General features: G+C 45.3%; 1 protein-coding gene across 2 annotated transcripts in view; it reads right to left on the minus strand.

The window, feature by feature from the left end:
- Positions 1–19,237, minus strand: part of ME3 (malic enzyme 3) — a 196,315-nt gene that overhangs the window by 18,545 nt on the left and 158,533 nt on the right. For both annotated transcript variants that reach the window (XM_062196842.1, XM_062196843.1), the window contains one exon: positions 5,983–6,092. In XM_062196842.1, coding sequence (XP_062052826.1) covers positions 5,983–6,092 — 110 coding nt within the window. The remainder of the gene's footprint in view (positions 1–5,982; positions 6,093–19,237) is intronic.

The following is a 19,237-nucleotide window of genomic DNA, read 5'->3' on the forward strand; positions in this document are numbered from 1 at the left end:
GCCCTTGTAGGACTGAACAGCCTCTCCAATAAGACCAGTCCTATTTCCATGATCCACAAGAGTCACCTGTGCCTAGCAGTCAGCAGCTGTTATCATTTTGTCTTCAGCGTCTTTTGAATGCCTGTTCAGAGCCTTCGCTGTAGTAGGATGTGAATGTATCAAGACTTAGTTGTCAGCACAAGTGTTCATAAAATCCAGGCCCTCTCCTCCCCACCATCAAAACCTCTTTGTCTCAATTCTCAACTCTTCCTTCCTCCTTCCCATCCTGTGTGTCCATAGCCTACTATGCACCAAAGACATTAACAAGAGGAACCATGTAGTGAGCACTATGCATGCCTCTCCTCATACATGAACAATGTTCTTAACGACAACTGAGGGCTACAGGCAGGACACTGCTGGAAAACACTTAACAGAGAACCAGGGGCAGCCTCCAACCACTGAGAGCAGAAGGCCCTATGGAAGCACCCTGTCCATTCTGGTGGTGCAGGCTGGTGACCAGTCTTGGCTGCTAGTACTTTTATATCCTTTTCACAGGTAAGGAAAAGAAGGCTCTGGGAATTTAAGCCATGTGGTCAAAGAACAAAGAAGGGAAGTAAGCATTCAGACTCGTCTCAATGTGTGACTATTAAGCACTTTAGCTCACAAATTAACACTTAAATTATAGGGGGTGACAGTGGCCTGACACAGCACACAGGCACCTTGACAAGCTTTCTGGCCCTAGGATGTGGCAGGACTGGGGGCAGTGCAGGTTTAGGTGAGGCTGGGGTAGGTGGGTATGTGCAGGATGCTCTGAAGCTGAGGCATCAATTGGACTTTCCTGTCTCCAGGCTCACTGTGTGGTCAGCCTGTAAGCAGAGGTCAGGGGCCTGGGGCCACTAGGCCTGTAGCATCCTGGACCTGGCACCTGCGAGTCTCCTTCCCTAGGATAAACCTGGCCTGGCCTCCAGCATGACCACTCCCATTGCCTTTCCCCATCCAGGTCTTTCTTTCCTCCCCAAAAGCTCAGATGCCTGTCTGGTCCCAGCTGAAATAACAAAGTCACCTGAGCCTCTGCCTTTTCCAAAATTCCTGTGATGAGTCAGTTCATTGGCAGCCAGTGATGAGTCAGTTCTTTGGCAGCCCTGTCCTGCATGGACCAGACTGGCCTGGGCAGAGGCTTCTGTGGGTCTGAGGAAATAGTCAGAAGCCCTGGGGAGTTCTCCCTTCAAGTGCTGAGGCTCTGAAGGCTTAGTGATTCTGAGGGCTAGCTGGGAGGCAGTTCAGATAATGTGCTCTGAGCTCCTTCCAGCTCCAGGCAGTTGTCCTGACCTCAAGGAGCTTGGGCCTCTGAAGATATCAGTTATGTCTTTCCTTGTCACACTGAGAGAATGAGGCTGGGCTAGTGTTCAAAGCCAGCTGCACCGCCCCAATCTCATTTTCAAGGGGCCACTGGGTTGCATCTCTGCAGTTGTGGCTCCCAGGGAAATCCTCAGAATCTATCCCCAGGTCTTACTGGGTGGCCAGGGCCCATCTCAGCTCACATCATCGGTATAGTTTTGGTTTCTGCATTTCACTGCTAATCCTCTTGGCTAGCATTTCTCTTCTTTTCTCCATCTCTCTCTCTCTCTCTCTGCTTCATTCACAACCCTCATCCCTTCTGTTGATAGAGAACTCCCCTGCTCTTTTTGAGCCCTGCTATGTGATTTTGGTTCATTTCTCCTCATTTAGGATTTGGAAGTTAGAGAGGACACTTCCAGGATGGGTGAGTCTTCTGTGGTGACACACTGGTCACGGGACTCCTCACCAGTCATCCACTATCTGCAGTGAGCTGGTACTGCCCACTTATCTATGAGAACACACATCCCAGGTCCTGGCCCATCGCTAACCATCTTGTGTCCACAGGTGACCCCTTCCCCTCTCTGGGCCTCACTCTTAGGTCTGAAGACTATGAGAGTTAGAGGAGGGAGTAGCAATGACGGGGAGGAAAGGGGGGAGAGCAGCAGAACAGTGGGGAGCGGCAACACCCACCTTCAGGTGGGGTCTGCAATCTGACTCTTACCATGATGGGAAGACCTGCTCCATCACCTCATACTCATGGGAGCAATAGCAGCGCCGTGTCACGGACAGAGTGGAGAATTCAGAGTCAGAAATAAGTGGCTTCCACCTTAGTGCATGTCTGGCCAGGGGACCTTGAGCGAGCCCTCACCCCCTTGGACTTACGTTTTCTCATCAGTGATACAGGGCAGCCTTGAGTGTCCCCTCAGAGGGGCAGTGGGGCGTTGCAGGAACTGGTGAGATAGTGTGACTGAAAACTGCTTTTCAGTCCTAAGGTCTCCAGTGCATGCAAAATGTTCCCATTTGGGTCCCCTGGAATGCATATTCTGCAGTCTAACAGAGTGCTCGGGGTGTTTTTAGGAAGTGTGCTTGTGGAAAGAAGGGGAAGGAAGCAGATGGGATGGGGGCAGTTGAACTGAAGTTGAGCTGTGATGGAGACTGCAGAACCTCAGCCAGCTCTGCAGAGACTTCAGTCCTGCATGGAGCCAGCAAGCAGGCCTTACGTTCCCTCAGCCCTGGCAGGAGAGGACTGTGGGTGAGCTGGGGCTCTGTAGCAGAGGTTCTTCTATCAGTTGGGGCAACAAATCTTTCCTGGAAGGAGCCTCTTGGTCCGCCCCTTTATTGTTACTTGTATATCACACCTGGCATCAGGCTGTGCTCTGCAAAGGCTGCAATGGTATTACAGGGCTCCTGCCATTCTGGAACTGCTTGCCAGTTCTCCTCATGAGTTCTGGAATCATGAATTTAGTCTTGTTTCTGGGAGAAAAATGGGAAATTTCCCTTTCATTTGCTGTGGGACCCACAAGCTTCTTATATCAGATTTTGCCTGGAGGGTCTATAGGTAGCACATAAAAAATGAAACAAATGAATTGCTTTGCTTTAAAAAGTAGCTCTGTATTTCAAAAGCGGTACCTATAAATTTATATTTATTAAATAAAAGCTTTCCAAAAAAGTAGTTCTGTGTATAAGCTTGCAGACATGCACATGCGAATATGCACATATATGAGTGTCCGAGCACAGGTGGGGTTGCAGTTGTCTGAGTGTAAGTATAAGGATCTGAACAAGAGACAGGCCACAGGGGCAGGCGTCCAGTGTAGTCACACCCACATGTGTGGGTGAGTATGCTTATGTGACTGGCAGTTTGTGTAGATGTCATTCATTCACTCTTCAAACATTTATAAAGCATTTATAATGTGACCTGGGAGCTGGGGCACAAGCATAGGTGAGGCTTGATTCCCACTCTGGGAGCTTCTTATCACCTCCTTGGGAGGCAAGCAGCACAGTGGAGGTATGTGGGGTACAGTGAGGTAAGAGAAGTGAGAGGGGAGCAGGCAGGTGGGCGCTTCACTCAGACCGGGGAGCACAGGATGGTGTGGGGGCTTCCCTGTGCTAGGAGACACTGAAGCTGCATGTTGAAGGGTTAGCAGGACTTATGCAGACTAAAATGATGGGAAAGTGTGGTGGGCAGAATGTGCACATTCAGAGAGAAGCGACTGGTCACAGGGCTAAAAGTGAAGGGAGGCTCAGGGGCCAGAAGAGAGACCCCTGCAGCCTTATGCCTTCAGGGAAGGAGAGTGGACTCTCTCACAAGGAAAGAGTGGCAGAGTCGCTATACTTGCATCTTAGAGGCACAATCTGGCAGCAGTGTGGGGGTGGACAGGGTTGCCTGCTGCATGGCCTGATACGTTCTATTGCATGATTTGTGAGGATGTACGCATGTGGGGCTGTCTGTGGCTCATACATCTGCAGCCTGTGCGCCAGGTGTGCCGCCCACATGCACTTATTTTCCACTTCCATCCTCTGGCCTTGGCAGCCCAGGGGGTCCTGGGGGGTGGCCATCCTGCTGCTGATTCATGGGTATGTGGTGTGACGGGGGAGCTGGTCAGGGGCTAGCCAGCAGGTGCTTCCTCCAGGGCCAGAGGCATACCCCAGCTCACTGGGTTGACGTTAAGGTGATGAGGACAGTGGAAGAATGCTTCCTTCCCCAAGCCAGTCCTCCTGGAAAGCACTGCCCAGTCTGTGCAGAATGTATTTGTTTGGGTAAACCTTGGCTGGCCAAGGCCCTGTACCAGGCCCAGGCATCAGGGTGAGGGGAGGCAAATGAAAGGCTGGGAATTTCCTCTCTCTCTCTGGACACCTACTCTTCAGACACTGGAGTCACATATTTTGAACTTCATCATCTAACTGTGCTATCCCACCTCTTGAAAATTCAAGACAAACACCAAAACATTATTTATCACATTTCTTGTTCCCTATAATGTAGACCACAAGGAAAGGAAGGGACACTTGGCTTTGTAATGTGTATAAGACCTGGGTACAGTATGATGAGTGGTAACTAACTTGGGATTTGGAGTCCAAGTACCTGGGACTCAAGTCTCAACTGCATACTCAATTGGCTATGTAAGTTACTTACTCTCTCTGTGCCTCAGTTTCTTCATTCATAAGACCGAGGAGCTAATACCTCATAGTATTAACTATGCTCAGTGCTTGGAACAGTGCCTACCAAATGAATACTCATATGTAAACCTTAGCTGTATTGTCCGGGTTTGAGTCCTCTGCAATGTGTTCCTAATTCATTTGATGACAAGTTGGGACTTCTCTGGAGTTCTAGAGGAATCTTCTGTGAAATGAGATGTAGTCAATCATTTATTTCCAAGGACAAGAACTGTCTCACACCTGCTCATTCTGTTTATCTTACAGATCTTTACAGATCTTTGATTTTAAAGGATTTTGTTTGCCAAATTTCATTTATTAAACAATAACTTATGCTGACTCACAAGGTGTCTCTTGAATATCTCAAAATGTTCCATACTGAAAACTCCTGAATCAGGTGAGATAATCCCTGACAGGCCACTTTTCATTCCAACTTCAATACTGGCACCTCCATGGCAGGAAGCAAGTGCCTTCCGCTGTTTCTGGGCTCTAGGATAGGAGGTGATCAAGTGAAGATGCTTCTTGTGGGATTATTTTATTTTTTTTAAATTTGAGTGGTAAACACACACACACACACACACAGGAAGCTCTGTACTGATTCACTCTTCACTCCCCAAATGCCCATAATAGCTGAGCCAGGAGCCAGGAGCCAAGAGCTAAGAACTTAATCCAGATCTTTCACATGGATAGCAGGATCCCAGTTACTTAAGCCATCACTGCTGCTTCCCAGGGTCTGCATTACAGAAAGTTGAAGTCAGGAACTGGAACCAGAACTCAAATTGAGGTACTCCAATACTGGACATATGTATCGTAATTATAGACTTAATTGGTAGGCCCAAGGCCCTCTTTCACATTGGCTTTTAAAGTGTTCTACATTCCTGATGCTAATGTCTTTGAGGGTTATCATTCTCAGCAGTACACATTCCAGCCGTGATCAGGGAAGAAATTGTCCTGATTCCTTGCTAGGGATAAACCTTGTGTTGGGAAAACCCAAGAGTAAGTTATTATGGGCTGTGGAAAGCCATTTTAATGGTGACTGATGTTTTGGTCTGATGAGTCCCATGCACGGGTACTTTCTATATGAGTGTATTTACTCTTTGAATTTTCATAATACTCTTTCAAGGCAGTGATTATTATGTCCGTTGAATAGATGATGATACTGTAGTCAGAGAAGTGGTTTGTCCAAGCTCAATCACCTAGTACAAGAGCGCATTGTTTAGAATTTCCTCCATACAGTAGTAAATCACAAAATTCTTACCTACCTCTGAAGTAGTAGTGATGTTTTCCATTTTGTAGATAAGGATCCTGAGGCTTAGCAAAGTTAAGGGACTTGTTCAAAGTTACAGGGCTAAGGGTTAGCCAAGCGGAGGTTGAATCCAAGTTTAACGTTCTTTCTTCAACAGCTGTTGGCAGCCAACCAGCTATGAGTGGCACCCCTCCCCCACTTTCACATGCAAATGAGTCTTGTGAAAAGGCATTCATCTTCAGGCTTTGTCAGGTGGGGTGGAAACTTACCTTGGATGTCATCATTGAACATGCAGTACTTGTTGCGGTATTTGTTGAGCAGGCGGAAGGCGTTGGCATTGGCAAAGTCTTCAAACTGGATGAGGCAATTTATTCCAAACCTAGTGGGGAGAGGGGGAGAACCCATGATTGCCTCTCCAAGGCAGATCTCTGGCAGAGCTCAGCCTGCTCTGGGAGTGGGGAGGTGTAGGCCAGGGGCGGGAGTAGGATGACTTCTTTGTGTGGGTTTTTTGCCACCTAGCTGACTCTGGGGCTCCTGGGTTTGGAGCTCTGCCTGCCCCATCATGGATGAGGACAAGGGAGAGGGAGAGTAGGGGACACTGGATTTGGTGGTCAGCTGCGCCACCATCACTGTATCTAAGTGGTTCATGGCTCCTATGGGCTGCCATGGCAGAGCCAGGAGTGCTGGGAAGGCTGAGATGGGCCTGCCTTCTCTGCAGCCGGTGGCCTTCCAAGAGCCCAATAGAAGGCTTACTCTAAAACCAAGTGTTTGCGGGCTAGCTGGCTTCCCCTGTGCAGGTAGCTGGGGAGCCTCCACAGTCTCGAAATCTCTCCCATGCTGGACTGTGAGGCCTGAACTTCCACCATTAGACTATTCCATGATGGGGTACAAGATTGGGCAAGGCCGTGGCATGATGTCACTGCCATGTGCTATCTTGGTGAAGGTGTTTTTCCAAGTGCCGGCTTATAGAAAAATCAGCCAGTGAGTTTTTTAAAAACGCGGATCACATAGACCCTCTCTCAGTGGAGTGGGGCTTGGGAATCTGTGTTTTTGTCATGAAACCCAGGGGGTTCTGATTCTGACAGTCTGGAGAACTCTGAGAGACACTGTCTTTCCTAGTATACTACTTGCTATGCCTTAGTTAAAATCAGGCTTAGACAGCTCCACATTTCAACAGTTTTCTTAAAAAATGATGGGCTCATTAGAGTTCCATAACCAATTTTTCCTTTTGACGTTTGCTTGTGTTAGGCAGCAGAGCATGAAGGCCACTGCTCGCTTGTACCAGGCCACCCCAGCCAGGCTTTCCTGCCCATATCCTTCCGGCTGTTTGCTCCTGGTATTTGATTATTTTGTTGCTTGCTGTCTCTTATTCTTTCTGGAAGCAAACATGGTAGTAATTACTAAAAAATTAATTAACACATGCACAGAAAAATAGGTTTCATCTTGTGGGCCACTACGTAATTGAAAAACTGCCATCTGTTTTTTTCTTTTTCACATTTTTCCTGCTCACCGAGGGAAAATGTGTCCTGACTGATCCACAAGGGGTGTCAGGGCAGGGACAGGGAGAAGTGCCTGCCATTTAAACCTGGTATGAGCTACAGGCTTGCTTCCAGCTTGTGACTCGCTGTGGAAAGATTTATTACTTTGCTAGAAGAGGGGAGGGCCATGCACTTGGGGGCTCCTTTCCTCTCTCTTTTAAACTATTTATTTACTTATTTTTATTTATTCAAAAGGCAGAAACTCAAAGAGAAAGAGAGTGAGAGAGAGAGTTTCTTTCTCTGCTGGTTCACTTCCAAATGAGGGTTAGGCTGGGCCAAGCCAAAGCCAGGAGCCCAGAACTCAATCCGAGTCTCCCCCATGAGTGGTGGCAGGGACCCCTTAGCACATGAGCCATTACCTGGAGCCTGCCAGACAGCACATGACTATGGAGCTGGAGCCAGAAGTGGAGCTGAGATTCAACCGCAGGTACTCTGAGATGGGCTGTGTGTGTCCCAGGTTGCATTTTAACCTCTTTGGTAAATGCCCACTCCTGGGCATATCTTTCTGATGTGGCTGGTCCAGGAAACATTTTGCTAACCTAATAATTTTGTGCATGGCTTACCCTGTGGGCAGAAATGGCACTGGACAAACAACTCTTTGCTCCTGCCTTGGTCCTTCCAGAGCCTTAGTTAGTCAGTGCTGCTTCTGATGAGGGAACATTTCAGGGGCAGAAACAGAGAGGTAGTGACCTGCCACAGCCCAGTGCTAGTAGGGCTGGGCTTGGGTCAACAGGCTGGTAGGCCTGACCTAGCTCTCCGCATAAACCTGAGTGACCTTGCACATGTCTTGTCACCACTCTATTCTGCCTTAGTTTCCCATCTGTTAATGGGCATAATAATACATGCTGGCCAGCTTTTGTGAGTGGTTGAGAGGATTAAAAGCTGAGGGTGGAGGCCGGTGTTGTGGTGTAGCAGGTAAAGCTGCCACCTATGATGCCGGCATCCCATATAGGCAGTGGTTCAAACCCCAACTGCTTCACTTCTGATCCAGCTCACTGGTAATGGCTTGGGCAGAGCTGTGGAGGATGGCCCAAGTGCTTGGGCTTCTGCACATACGTAGGAGACCTGGATGAAGTTCCCGGCTGCCGCCTTCAGCCTGGCTCAACCATGGCTTTGGCAGCCTTTAGGGAGTGAACCAATTGATGGAATATCTCTCTTTCCATCTCTCCCTCTGTCTCTGTAACTCCAACTTCCAAATAAATAAGTCTAGTTTTTAAAAAAGCTGAGGGTAATTTTCTCCAGCTTCATTATTATTTTTTTGAAGATTTATTTTATTTATTTGAAAGAGTTACACAGAGAAAGAAAGAGAGCTTCCATCTGCTGGTTTATTCCCAAAATGGCCGCAATGGGCAGGGTTGGCCTAGGTCAAAGCCAGGAGCCAGGAACTTCTTCTGGGTCTCCCACATGGGTGCAGAGGTCCAAGGACTTGGGCCATTCTCCATAGCCTTCCCAGGCATATCAGCAGGTAGCTGGATCAGAAGAGGAACAGCCAGGACTTGAACTGGTGCCCATTTTGTATGCTAGCTTTACCTGCTAAGCCACAATGCTGGCCTCTCCAGTTTTACTGAGGTATCATTGACAAAAATTATAGATATTTAAGGTATATAATGTGATGATTTGGTAAAAGGACACATTGTGAAATGGTGACCACAATCACACTATTTAACATATCCATCATCTCTCACTCACATAGTTGTTTATATGTGTGGTATGGGAACCTAAGATTTCTTCTCTTAGCAAATCTCAAGTATATAACACTGTATTATAAACTATACTCTGAGGGTGATTTATAGACTGTAAAGTGCTAAGTACAAGTGTCATTCTGGGGACAATTCTTATTCACAATCACAGAGTAAGTGCTGATGAGGGTGGAAGGTAGGGCAGGGGGCTTGCTGTGTTTCTTGCCCCACCACCAAGCCCTTTTTTTTAATACTAGGAATATAAATGATAGATAAAACCATGCACAAGTATAACTCCATGCTTGCCAAGCCAACATTTACAGTGAGTGTTTTTCATGGTGTGAATTTCAAGTATTTAAATTGGGAGGGGGGAACAGAATGTCTTTGGATGCTGGTGACATTTTGCTATAAATAATTCCCACAAGACTCCCAGTGCTGTTCTGGAACTGGCCTGGAGCTAAAATGCTGAAAAGGTCAGAAAACAAAACAAGTCATGCATGCTTTTATTCTCTCTGCCTCTGTCTCTGTTTCTTTCACACACACATACACACACACACACGAGCTTTAAGCTTACCACCACTCATTTGCAGAGATTAAAATAAGGTAAGAATTATAAACAAATACCCTTGTTCAGTGTATAATTAATGTTTAATATTTAATTCAGTTTTAAATAAGAAATCCCTCTCCCAACCCATGGAGCAATTTGATGGCACATTGAAGAAAACCTCATTAATGAAGATCACTTTAATCTTTACTTGAAACTGCATAAAAGACCCTGTGGACCACCATTCAATCACCTGGATGGAGAGATCCTAGAGATCCTTGGATTTAAGGACCTCCAGATTCCTGTCCATCTTGGACACCCATGCCCATGGCTGCTCCCTGGATCTTTCATAATCAAGAAGCACTTCTAATCTAGATTTTTACACTGTTCCCTTTCAGTATCTAACCACAGCCTCTCCTTCTACTTTCCCTCACTGCTACTTCACCTACTCTTTTTTTTTTTTTTTTATTTGACAGATAGAGTTAGACAGTGAGAGAGAGACAGAGAGAAAGGTCTTCCTTCTGTTGGTTCACATCCCAAATGGCCACTACAGCCAGCGCTGTGTTGATTCAAAGCCAGGAGCCAGGTGCTTCCTCCTGGTCTCCCACATGGGTGCAGGCGCCCAAGCACTTGGGCCATCCTCCAGTGCCTTCCTGGGCCACGGCAGAAAGCTGGACTGGAAGAAGAGCAACTGGGACTAGAACCGGCACCCATGTGGGATGCCAGCGCCACAGGCAGAAGATTAACCAAGTGAGCCACAGCGCCGGCCCCTTCACCTACTGTTTATTGGCCTCAATACACTTTGCCTTTTGCCCTGTTATTCCAAGTTCTCAACCTCTTCCTTGTGGCCTTTCATGAAGCTGAGCCACTATCCAGTCTGAATCTAGGGTGGTTACTTCAGTCACTGTCTTAGTACCATCCATCCATTTATTATCCATCCACCTCTCTGTTCGTCCTCATGGATCCATTCATCCATCCATCATCTTTCCAAGGGTATCTGTTGAGCGCCAGTGAGGAGCTGAATCTGCAGTTCAGTAATGCTTTAGGAGGGGGTGGATTCATGAAGGAGCTGAGTGGAAACACGGTGTTGTAAGTTGGTCTGACAACTTGCTAAACTAATTAAAGGCCAGTTTGAAACAAAAGTGAAAATCTAAATTTCACTTAGTGGAGAAAAACTTTTCTCAATTTATCCATGTAAATTCAAATCACACATAATGGTTTTCCACAGCAATGCTAATTTATGTCATTTATGAATTTCCTTATACATTCATTAAAACTCTAGTAACAATGGTAATAAAAACAGATAACCTTGGGGCTGATACTATGGCTCAGCTGATTAAGTCGCTGCCTGCAACACTGGCATCCCATATGCGTGCCGGTCCAAGTCCCAGTTACTCTACTTTCTATCCAGCTCCTGGCTAATATGCCTGGGAAAGCAGCAGAAAAGGCCCAAGTCCTTGGGTCCCTGCACCTACCTGGGAGACGGGGATGGAGTTTCCTTCCAGGTCCTGGAGAGTGAATCAGCAGATGAAGGATCTCTCTCTCTCTCTCTCTCTCTCTCTCTCTCTCTCTCTCTCTTTCTCTCTCTCTCTCTCTCTCTCTCTCTGTGTCTCCCTCTCTCTGTAACCCTGCCTTTCAAAGTAAATCTTTAAAAAAATAGCCTGTATTGAGTGTTTATTACCTGGTGCACACCATGTTAAACTCTTTATACACGCTCTTTCAATTAATCTTCGTGTGACTTATGAAATAGATGCTATTTCCAGAGAAGGAATCCTGAGTTACAGATGTTATTTGCCCAGGGGCTATTTACCGTATTGCACTTGGTAAGTGGTGGAGATGCAATTTGAATTTGGCTCCATTTGACTCTAAAACCTACCTTAATTTGCTTTTAATAACAACACATAACAACACAGATTTATGAAAGATGAAACTAAATACCTAATGAAGCTGAATTTGTTTTTCCATTGAGAAAGAGAACGATTTTCATGTGGTAAAGAAGACACTGAACATGGAGACAGAAAAATCACGCTCTTTCTCTGTTTTTGACAAACACAATGAGTCTTGGCTGAAGTCCCTTTCTTACTCTGAGTCTCTATTTCCTTGCCTGAGAACCTTGGGGGTACTTAACGTATATGGGGTTGGTGTTGATACATGGAGAGCATCACTCAAATATTTCTGTAAGTCCAAAGCAGGAACGTGACCATTCTTAGCAAAAACAACCTGGTGTCAGAAAGCCTGAAGAGTTTGTGCTTTGGAGTTCTTCAGGTGCTTACACAAATCAGGCCAGCTGAGGGAACAGGGCTACAGCAGCTACCTTCCCAGGACATACTGTTGGAGCAGCAGTGGGCCCCTCACAGACCCATACCCAGAGCTGGGATTTTAGCACTGGAAGTGTCCTTCCTGTCCTCTGTCCCACCAGACTCCTGTTTATTTGTCCCCTTCCGCACTTTTGAACTCTTCACCCTGTAGCCCTGGCAGCGGCAGCAAAACATCTGATGATTCTCCAGTGAAGAATTCCTGCAAAAGGAGAAGAGGCAGCTCCCCAAGCCACACATGGAGCTGCCAGGGAAGGCATTCCAAGGCCAGGACTCACTTAAATCACAAGGCTGATGGGTGGCTATTTGATTCATTTTTCCTGCAGTGCTCAAGCAAGGGGAAGTCTGCAAATGGGGACCTGTGCCTGGAAACCTGACAGCGACACAAAACCTAGACTATGACCAACAGAGCCAGGCACCTGCCACTTGAGATACAGCCTCCCCAGGGGAGGTGACTGTTCTGTCCTCCCCCCGAACAAGCTGACTAGATGCCGAGTAGGGGGTGTTAGAGTAGAACATCCCAGGGGCTATAGACGATTTCTTTGTTCTGGAGGTCAAGACCTGCCATTCTTTCAAACACCTGGGTCTGACCTCTTTCAGGCCTGAACAAACAGGAGAGACCTGAGAGGAGCAGGTGAACTTGCTCAGCCAGTCTCCAAACAGAATGACTCAAGCCACCACACATATTTCCATGGGAATCTTCTCTGTTTCCCCAACAAAACACACACTTCCCACTGTTGAGTGTTCAGTGAGAGTATCAGCTATTACCCAGCAGAAAATTATTTGCTTTATTATTATTTTTCCTTCCAGGAACTAGAGTTGACAGAATCATGAAAATTCCAGGCATTTTGCTATTCTATATATTCCACTAAACTTGAGTCCTGTGAGGTGCTATCACAAGGAGGTTCAGTGGTTAAATAAGTTTGGAAAACTCCAGTAATTGCATATAGTATATACATTGCATATTAAAGCCTCTGAAAAGTCCTGTATTAAGAAACCTATTTAATCTGACACTTTATATAATTTTATTTGGCCAGAGACCTTACCCTGCTGCCTTGGCAGAGTGTGGTTGGAGAGACATGACTCTGTAGCAAGAACTTATATAAGATAGGGCTGGGTGGATTCAGGGTAAAGCTATCTCTCCCCATAGTTACTGCAATTGCTGCTTGCCATCAGTATCCTACTGCCCTTTCTCCAAACTATCCTCTGCATTTTTCTAAACACAAATCTGTGCAAATTACTTGTTTCCTGAAAATTCTCAAAAGACTTCCACTGCCTTTGGAGTTATGTTCAAATTCTAGCAGTGTTCATTATCATTCAGCATCTACATGTCTTTGGATGTGCCTGGTACATTTTACTGCTTTCCAACAACTATGGGTCCTTGTTTAGTCCTATGTTTTTGCTCAGGTTGTTGATTATTTTGCCTAGAATGCCCCTTTTTGCTCAAGCTAACTCCTACTCAAACTGTGAGTCCCAGCTCAATGTTACTTTTCTTGGGAAGCCTTACTTGACCAATCACTTTCTCTATGCTTAGGATAATGCTAATTCTTCTCCTCTATAGGTTTCCATGATATTCTGAATATATCTATAATAACATATATCACACTATATATAACAATTATTGAAATATCTATTCTAATTCAATTAAAGGAATGTATTAGGTAGGGTAGCTCCTCTGTGCCAGGAATTATACTAGGTACAGTATAAAAATTTAATTTAATAAACATGTTCACTCTGAATAAGTGGCTGTCCTTGCTAGAGAACAAAGAGAAAACCAAATATGGATGTGGATAAGGAAAGACATGCAAACTTACACTCAGTATGTGCATGCTGAGTTCGAGGCACTGAAGATATTCAAGTGTACATGTTCATAAAGCAGAGGGCTATGTGTAAGGTTCAGCAGAGAGAAAGGCAGATCAGGGCATTGTGAATGGTTGAGGTCATGGGATTGGATGACAGTCCTCAGGTAGCGTATGTGTAGTGAGCAGGGAGCAGGGCCTAGGACAGAAGTCTGGAGCACGCTCATATATAAGGAGCAGAGAGAGGCCCGAGAAGAGAGCCCAGCAAAGGAAACTAATTGTTGCGAGACAGAGTGCAGACAATAGGCATGCCTATTGGGGGTCAGCATGAGGAAGATCATAGGTGACGCTTGCAGACTACCTACAGCAGCATGGTGGCAGGGAAGCATATTGCATGGCGTTCAAGAGCAAATGGAAAGGAAGCAAATGCTAGGGATTTCAAATTTCAAGCTCAGCCATGAAATAGAGGAAGGTGACTGCTGTTTGAGAGCAGTAGGATGGAAAGATAGATTTGTTTTGCACATGGGAGGTGTGTATATGGAATAGAAGAGCCAGTATGGAAGAGAGAGGATGGGGGTGGGAGTGGAGAACCTGAGGAGCTGGGAGGAGGTGGGAGTGAAAGCCCAGCTGGAATGTGAAGCAGACACAGGCAGCTGTTGTGGACAGATGTGGGTTTTCACACCCCAACTCAGCCAACTCAGTGACTCACTCTGCTGGGGGTGAAGAGGGCAGGGGCAGGGCAATCGTTTGGTAGGTGAGGACAACAAATATCAAGGACTAGAGAAAGAGGGGACATTGAACCTGACAAAGAGAAGGGCAAGTGGAGTGATGCCCAGTGCTGTATTTACACACATGAAGGGCTGTTCTGTGGACAAGGAATTCAGTGCTTATTTTGTGTGGCCTTGAGGGAAAGAGCAGACCAATGGAGGGAGGCAGAGGGCCCAGACTTCCGTGTTTTACAAGGCAGAGATGTCAAACACGGGATGGGAAGATGAAGAGATTCTGTGGTCACGGGAGCTCCTCTTGGCATAGAAGTTGCAGAAGGGGTTTCAGTCCAGAGGTGAGGGTGGAACTCTGAGGCCCTTCCCTTTCTAGCCCCACACTGGGAGGTTCCCCGGAGTGCTTGGGCCTGCAAGCCAGACTGGCGGGCTCCTGTGACTGGCATTCTTGCCCAAGGTGGAAATCTCCATTGACTAGTAAGACAGTCACAGGAAGCAGCAGTTTCTAAGCAAAAGTCCCATGATAATATGGTCATTCCTCAGTCACTGTTCTGATGGCAAGCCCAGGCCAGACAGAAAATACGTTAGGAACAGTTTCGATTTCCTCCTGAATTTCCCTGTTTATCTGAGTTCTGGGGAAAGCACGCAAATGGCACCAGAAATTCCAAGACTGGGAAAAGAATGGTAGCTGATCTGCTGCCCTCTTGACCCCTCAAAGGTCGGGTCAGTGGTTAGTACTGACTTTTTCCTTTTGGGACAGCAACTCACTCTTCAACATCCTATATTAAAGCCCATGTTATTTTCTTAGTCACCAGCACATCATCTGGCTGGGGGGACTTCAGCATTGATGTCTGCTCTTTTTTGCCCACAGATCGAGTGTGTTGAGTTGTCACGAGGCCATGAATGTCCTCCAGGAAGCTTCTCTGATTAGTTTGTCCCATCCCAATCACTCTGTTCAGCTGTATTACTCTAGTGTTTGCACCGTGCAGGTTGTCAGGCAATCAGATCTCAAATCTCTTCAGATTATAAACTAACCCTCTCTTATAGAACTGGCTGAATTCTTCCCTGAATGATGACAGACTGAGGTGGAAGATGGTAGTATTGGAAAACCCAGTTTGTGTTTGTGAGTATTAAGGACCTAAATGAACCAGTGTTACAGAGAGGAAGAAAGGAAAGGGGCTGGCATTGTAGCTTAGCTAGGTAAAGCCGCAGCCTGTGATGCCAGCATCCTATATGGGCACTGACTTGTATCCCAGCTGCTCCACTTCTGATCCAACTCTCTGCTAGTGGTCTGAGGAAAGTAGTGGAAGATGGCCCAAGTGTCTGGGCCCCTGCCTTCCATGTGTGAGACCTGGAAGAAGCTCCTGGCTCCTGACTTTGACTGGTCCAGCTCTGGCTGTTGCAGCCATTTAGGGGAGTAAACCACAAGATGGAAGATCTCTTCTCTCTTTCTGTCTCTCCTCCTCGCACTGTAAATCTGGCTTCCAAATAAATAAATAAATAAATAAATCTTAAAAAAAGGAAGAAAGGAAAAGGGCCAGCCAAGATTAGGCAATGGACTGGATCTGATTTCCAGTGTGTGTCATGACAGCTGAAGGATGAGCTCTAACTACTCCCTTTCCTGCCCACTGCTCTGGACAAGTCAGTTTTTGGTTCACTTTGAATGACTAAAGATGCCACTGTACACCTGGTGCTCTGTGCTTGCTTAGCTCAGTAAATATTTGTTGAACAAAGTAAAGCATGAATGAAAGAGTGCTAGAGAGTAGTCTCTCTCACAGGAGTACCCAGTGGTGTGCATCCCGTATGATATCACCAGTACCCTGTGGAGCCACACTTCCCTCTGCTAGAGGCCACAGTGGTAAAGCAGCTCAGTATCAAAGCATCTGAGACTGCTTCCTTTTTCCCATGATTCAAGTTAACAAGAATAGGTACCACTATGGGAATGCCTTCCCAGCTAGGCTGGGAAAGTAGCCAAGTGGAGGGTCTGTAGTCAAAGACTTCAGGTTTTGGATAAAATCTAGCTGAGTGAGTTTGGGTGAGTTACTTAACCTTTCTGAACTACTGTTTGTTGATGTCTAAAGGGTTGCTGTGATTATCAAATGGAAAGCAGCCACACAGTGTTGGCACTCTATAAAACCAGGTGCTAGCTCTTCCCTGGAAATCAGGCTCTGAATTTTTAAATCCAATTAAGTGTCCCAGGTCCGACCATCTTATGTCCCCTGTTGGCCTTCATCAGCATGGCAAGCAGGGCCATTAGCTAGGTATTTGTTCAATGTAAACAAACCCAGCAATAATTGTTGAGAATATCCTCCCACTTCCAGCAGATTGTAAGTTCCTTGATAGCAACACTTATTTCTGGATTCTTGTTTAATAAATACCAATGAATGAATGGATAGATTTATATATAAATAAATTAAAAAATCAAATAACTGAACACTGTCTTGAGCCATTTTCTTGCTGTTTTATTTGTCCATATTAAAATCCCAGGGAAAACTGAATTCTTCAGGATAGGTCTTTCCTTTATATTGGCCATGTTGTAAAGCAATACAGAGAAGGCACATGGTAAATACGGGATGAATGGAAACTTGGAGAAATTTTCATGAATTTTGTGAGTGAGAGCAAGTAACTGGATAGATTTTCTTTAATTTCCCACTGTTTTTCTCATTCTCTGACCTTGGGGAAATAATTTTCACCATGGGCCTTGGTTTTCCCATCTATAAAATGAGGGAGCTAAATCCAATGAGGAGATTGTTTTCTGCTTAGGTATTCCAAGGCTGTGAGATTTCAGACCTATAGTGGGAAGGGTGGGGAAATGGAAAGAGTAAGATGGAGACTGAACCACCGAAGGCATTGCTGAAATTCCATGTATGTCAAAATCCAGAGCCATGACTGCCTCTAATGAGAGGGACTCAGCATGTGACCACCCCCTTGAGACACTCAATCAGAGATTACAGCTACCAGTGTGATCTTTTTACAATATTTTAAAATTTAAACAAAATCCTCCAACTTTCTTTGTAGGGTGATGCCAAGAGCCTGGAGCTTTTCCTTCATTTATATTGCGTTTATTTTTAATTATATTTTTATTTTTATTTTTATTTTTTTGACAGGCAGAGTGGACAGTGAGAGAGAGAGAGACAGAGAAAGGTCTTCCTTTACCGTTGGTCCACCCTCCAATGGCCGCCGCGGCTGGTGCACTGCGGCCGGTGCACCGCGCTGATCCGATGACAGGAGCCAGGTGCTTCTCCTGGTTTCCCATAGTGTGCAGGACCCAAGTACTTGGGCCATCCTCCACTGCACAGACATTTAAAGAAGAATTAACTCCAATTCTCCTCAAACTATTCAGAGCAATAGAAAAAGAGGGAATCCTCCCAAATTGTTTCTATGAAGCCAGCCTCACCTTAATTCCTAAGCCAGAAAAAGATGCAGCATTGAAAGAGAATTACAGACCAATATTCCTGATGAACATAGATGCAAAAATACTCAATAAAATTCTAGCCAATAGAATGCAACATCACATTAGAATGATCATCCACTCAGACCAAGTGGGATTTATCCCTGGTATGCAGGGATGGTTCAATGTTCACAAAACAATCAATGTGATACACCACATTAACAGACTGCAGAAGAAAAACCATATGATTCTCTCAATAGACACAGAGAAAGCATTTGATAAAATACAACACCCTTTCATGATGAAAACCCTAAGCAAACTGGGTATAGAAGGAACATTTCTCAATACAATCAAAGCAATTTATGAAAAACCCACAGCCAGTATCAATAGAATGGTGTAAAGTTAGAAGCATTTCCACTGAGATCTGGTACCAGACAGGGATGCCCACTCTCACCACTGCTCTTCAACGTAGTTCTGGAAGTCTTAGCCAGAGCTATTAGGCAAGAAAAAGAAATTAAAGGGATACAAATTGGGAAGGAAGAACTCAAACTATCCCTTTTTGCCGACGATATGATTATTTAGGGGACCCAAAGAACTCTACTAAGAGACTATTGGAACTCATAGAAGAGTTTGGCAAAGTAGCAGGATATAAAATCAATGCACAAAAATCAACAGCCTTTGTATTCATAGGCAATGCCGCGGCTGAGGAAGAACTTCTAAGTTCAATCCCATTCTCAATAGCTACAAAACCAATCAAATACCTTGGAATAAACTTAACGAAGGATGTTAAAGATCTCTACGATGAAAACTACAAAACCTTAAAGAAAGAAATAGAAGAGGATACCAAAAAATGGAGAAATCTTCCATGCTCTTGGATTGGAAGAATCAACATCATCAATGTGTCCATTCTCTTAAAAGTGATTTACAGATTCAATGCAATACCAATCAAGATACCAAAGACATTCTTCTCAGATCTGGAAAAAATGATGCTGAAATTCATATGGAGACACAGGAGACCTCGAATAGCTAAAGTAATCTTGTACAACAAAAACAAAGCCAGAGGCATCACAATAACATATTTCAGGACATACTACAGGGCAGTAGTTATCAAAACAGCATGGTACTGGTACAGAAACAGATGGATAGACCAATGGAACAGAATAGAAACACCAGAAATCAATCCAAACATCTACAGCCAACTCATATTTGATCAAAGATCCAAATCCCTGGAGTAAGGACAGTCTGTTCAATAAATGGTGCTGGGAAAATTGGATTTCCACGTGCAGAATCATGAAGCAAGACCCCTACATTTCACCTTACACAAAAATTCACTCAACATGGATTAAAGACTTAAATCTACAACCCGACAACGTCAAATTATTAGAGAGCATTGGAGAAACCCTGCAAGATATAGGCACAGGTAAAGACTTCTTGGAAAATACTCCAGGAGCACAGGCAGTCAAAGCCAAAATTAACATTTGGGATTGCATCAAATTGAGAAGTTTCTGTACTGAAAAAGAAACAGTCAGGAAAGTGAAT

Source organism: Lepus europaeus, chromosome 7, assembly GCF_033115175.1.
Source record: "Lepus europaeus isolate LE1 chromosome 7, mLepTim1.pri, whole genome shotgun sequence".
NCBI classification, from domain to species: domain Eukaryota; kingdom Metazoa; phylum Chordata; class Mammalia; order Lagomorpha; family Leporidae; genus Lepus; species Lepus europaeus.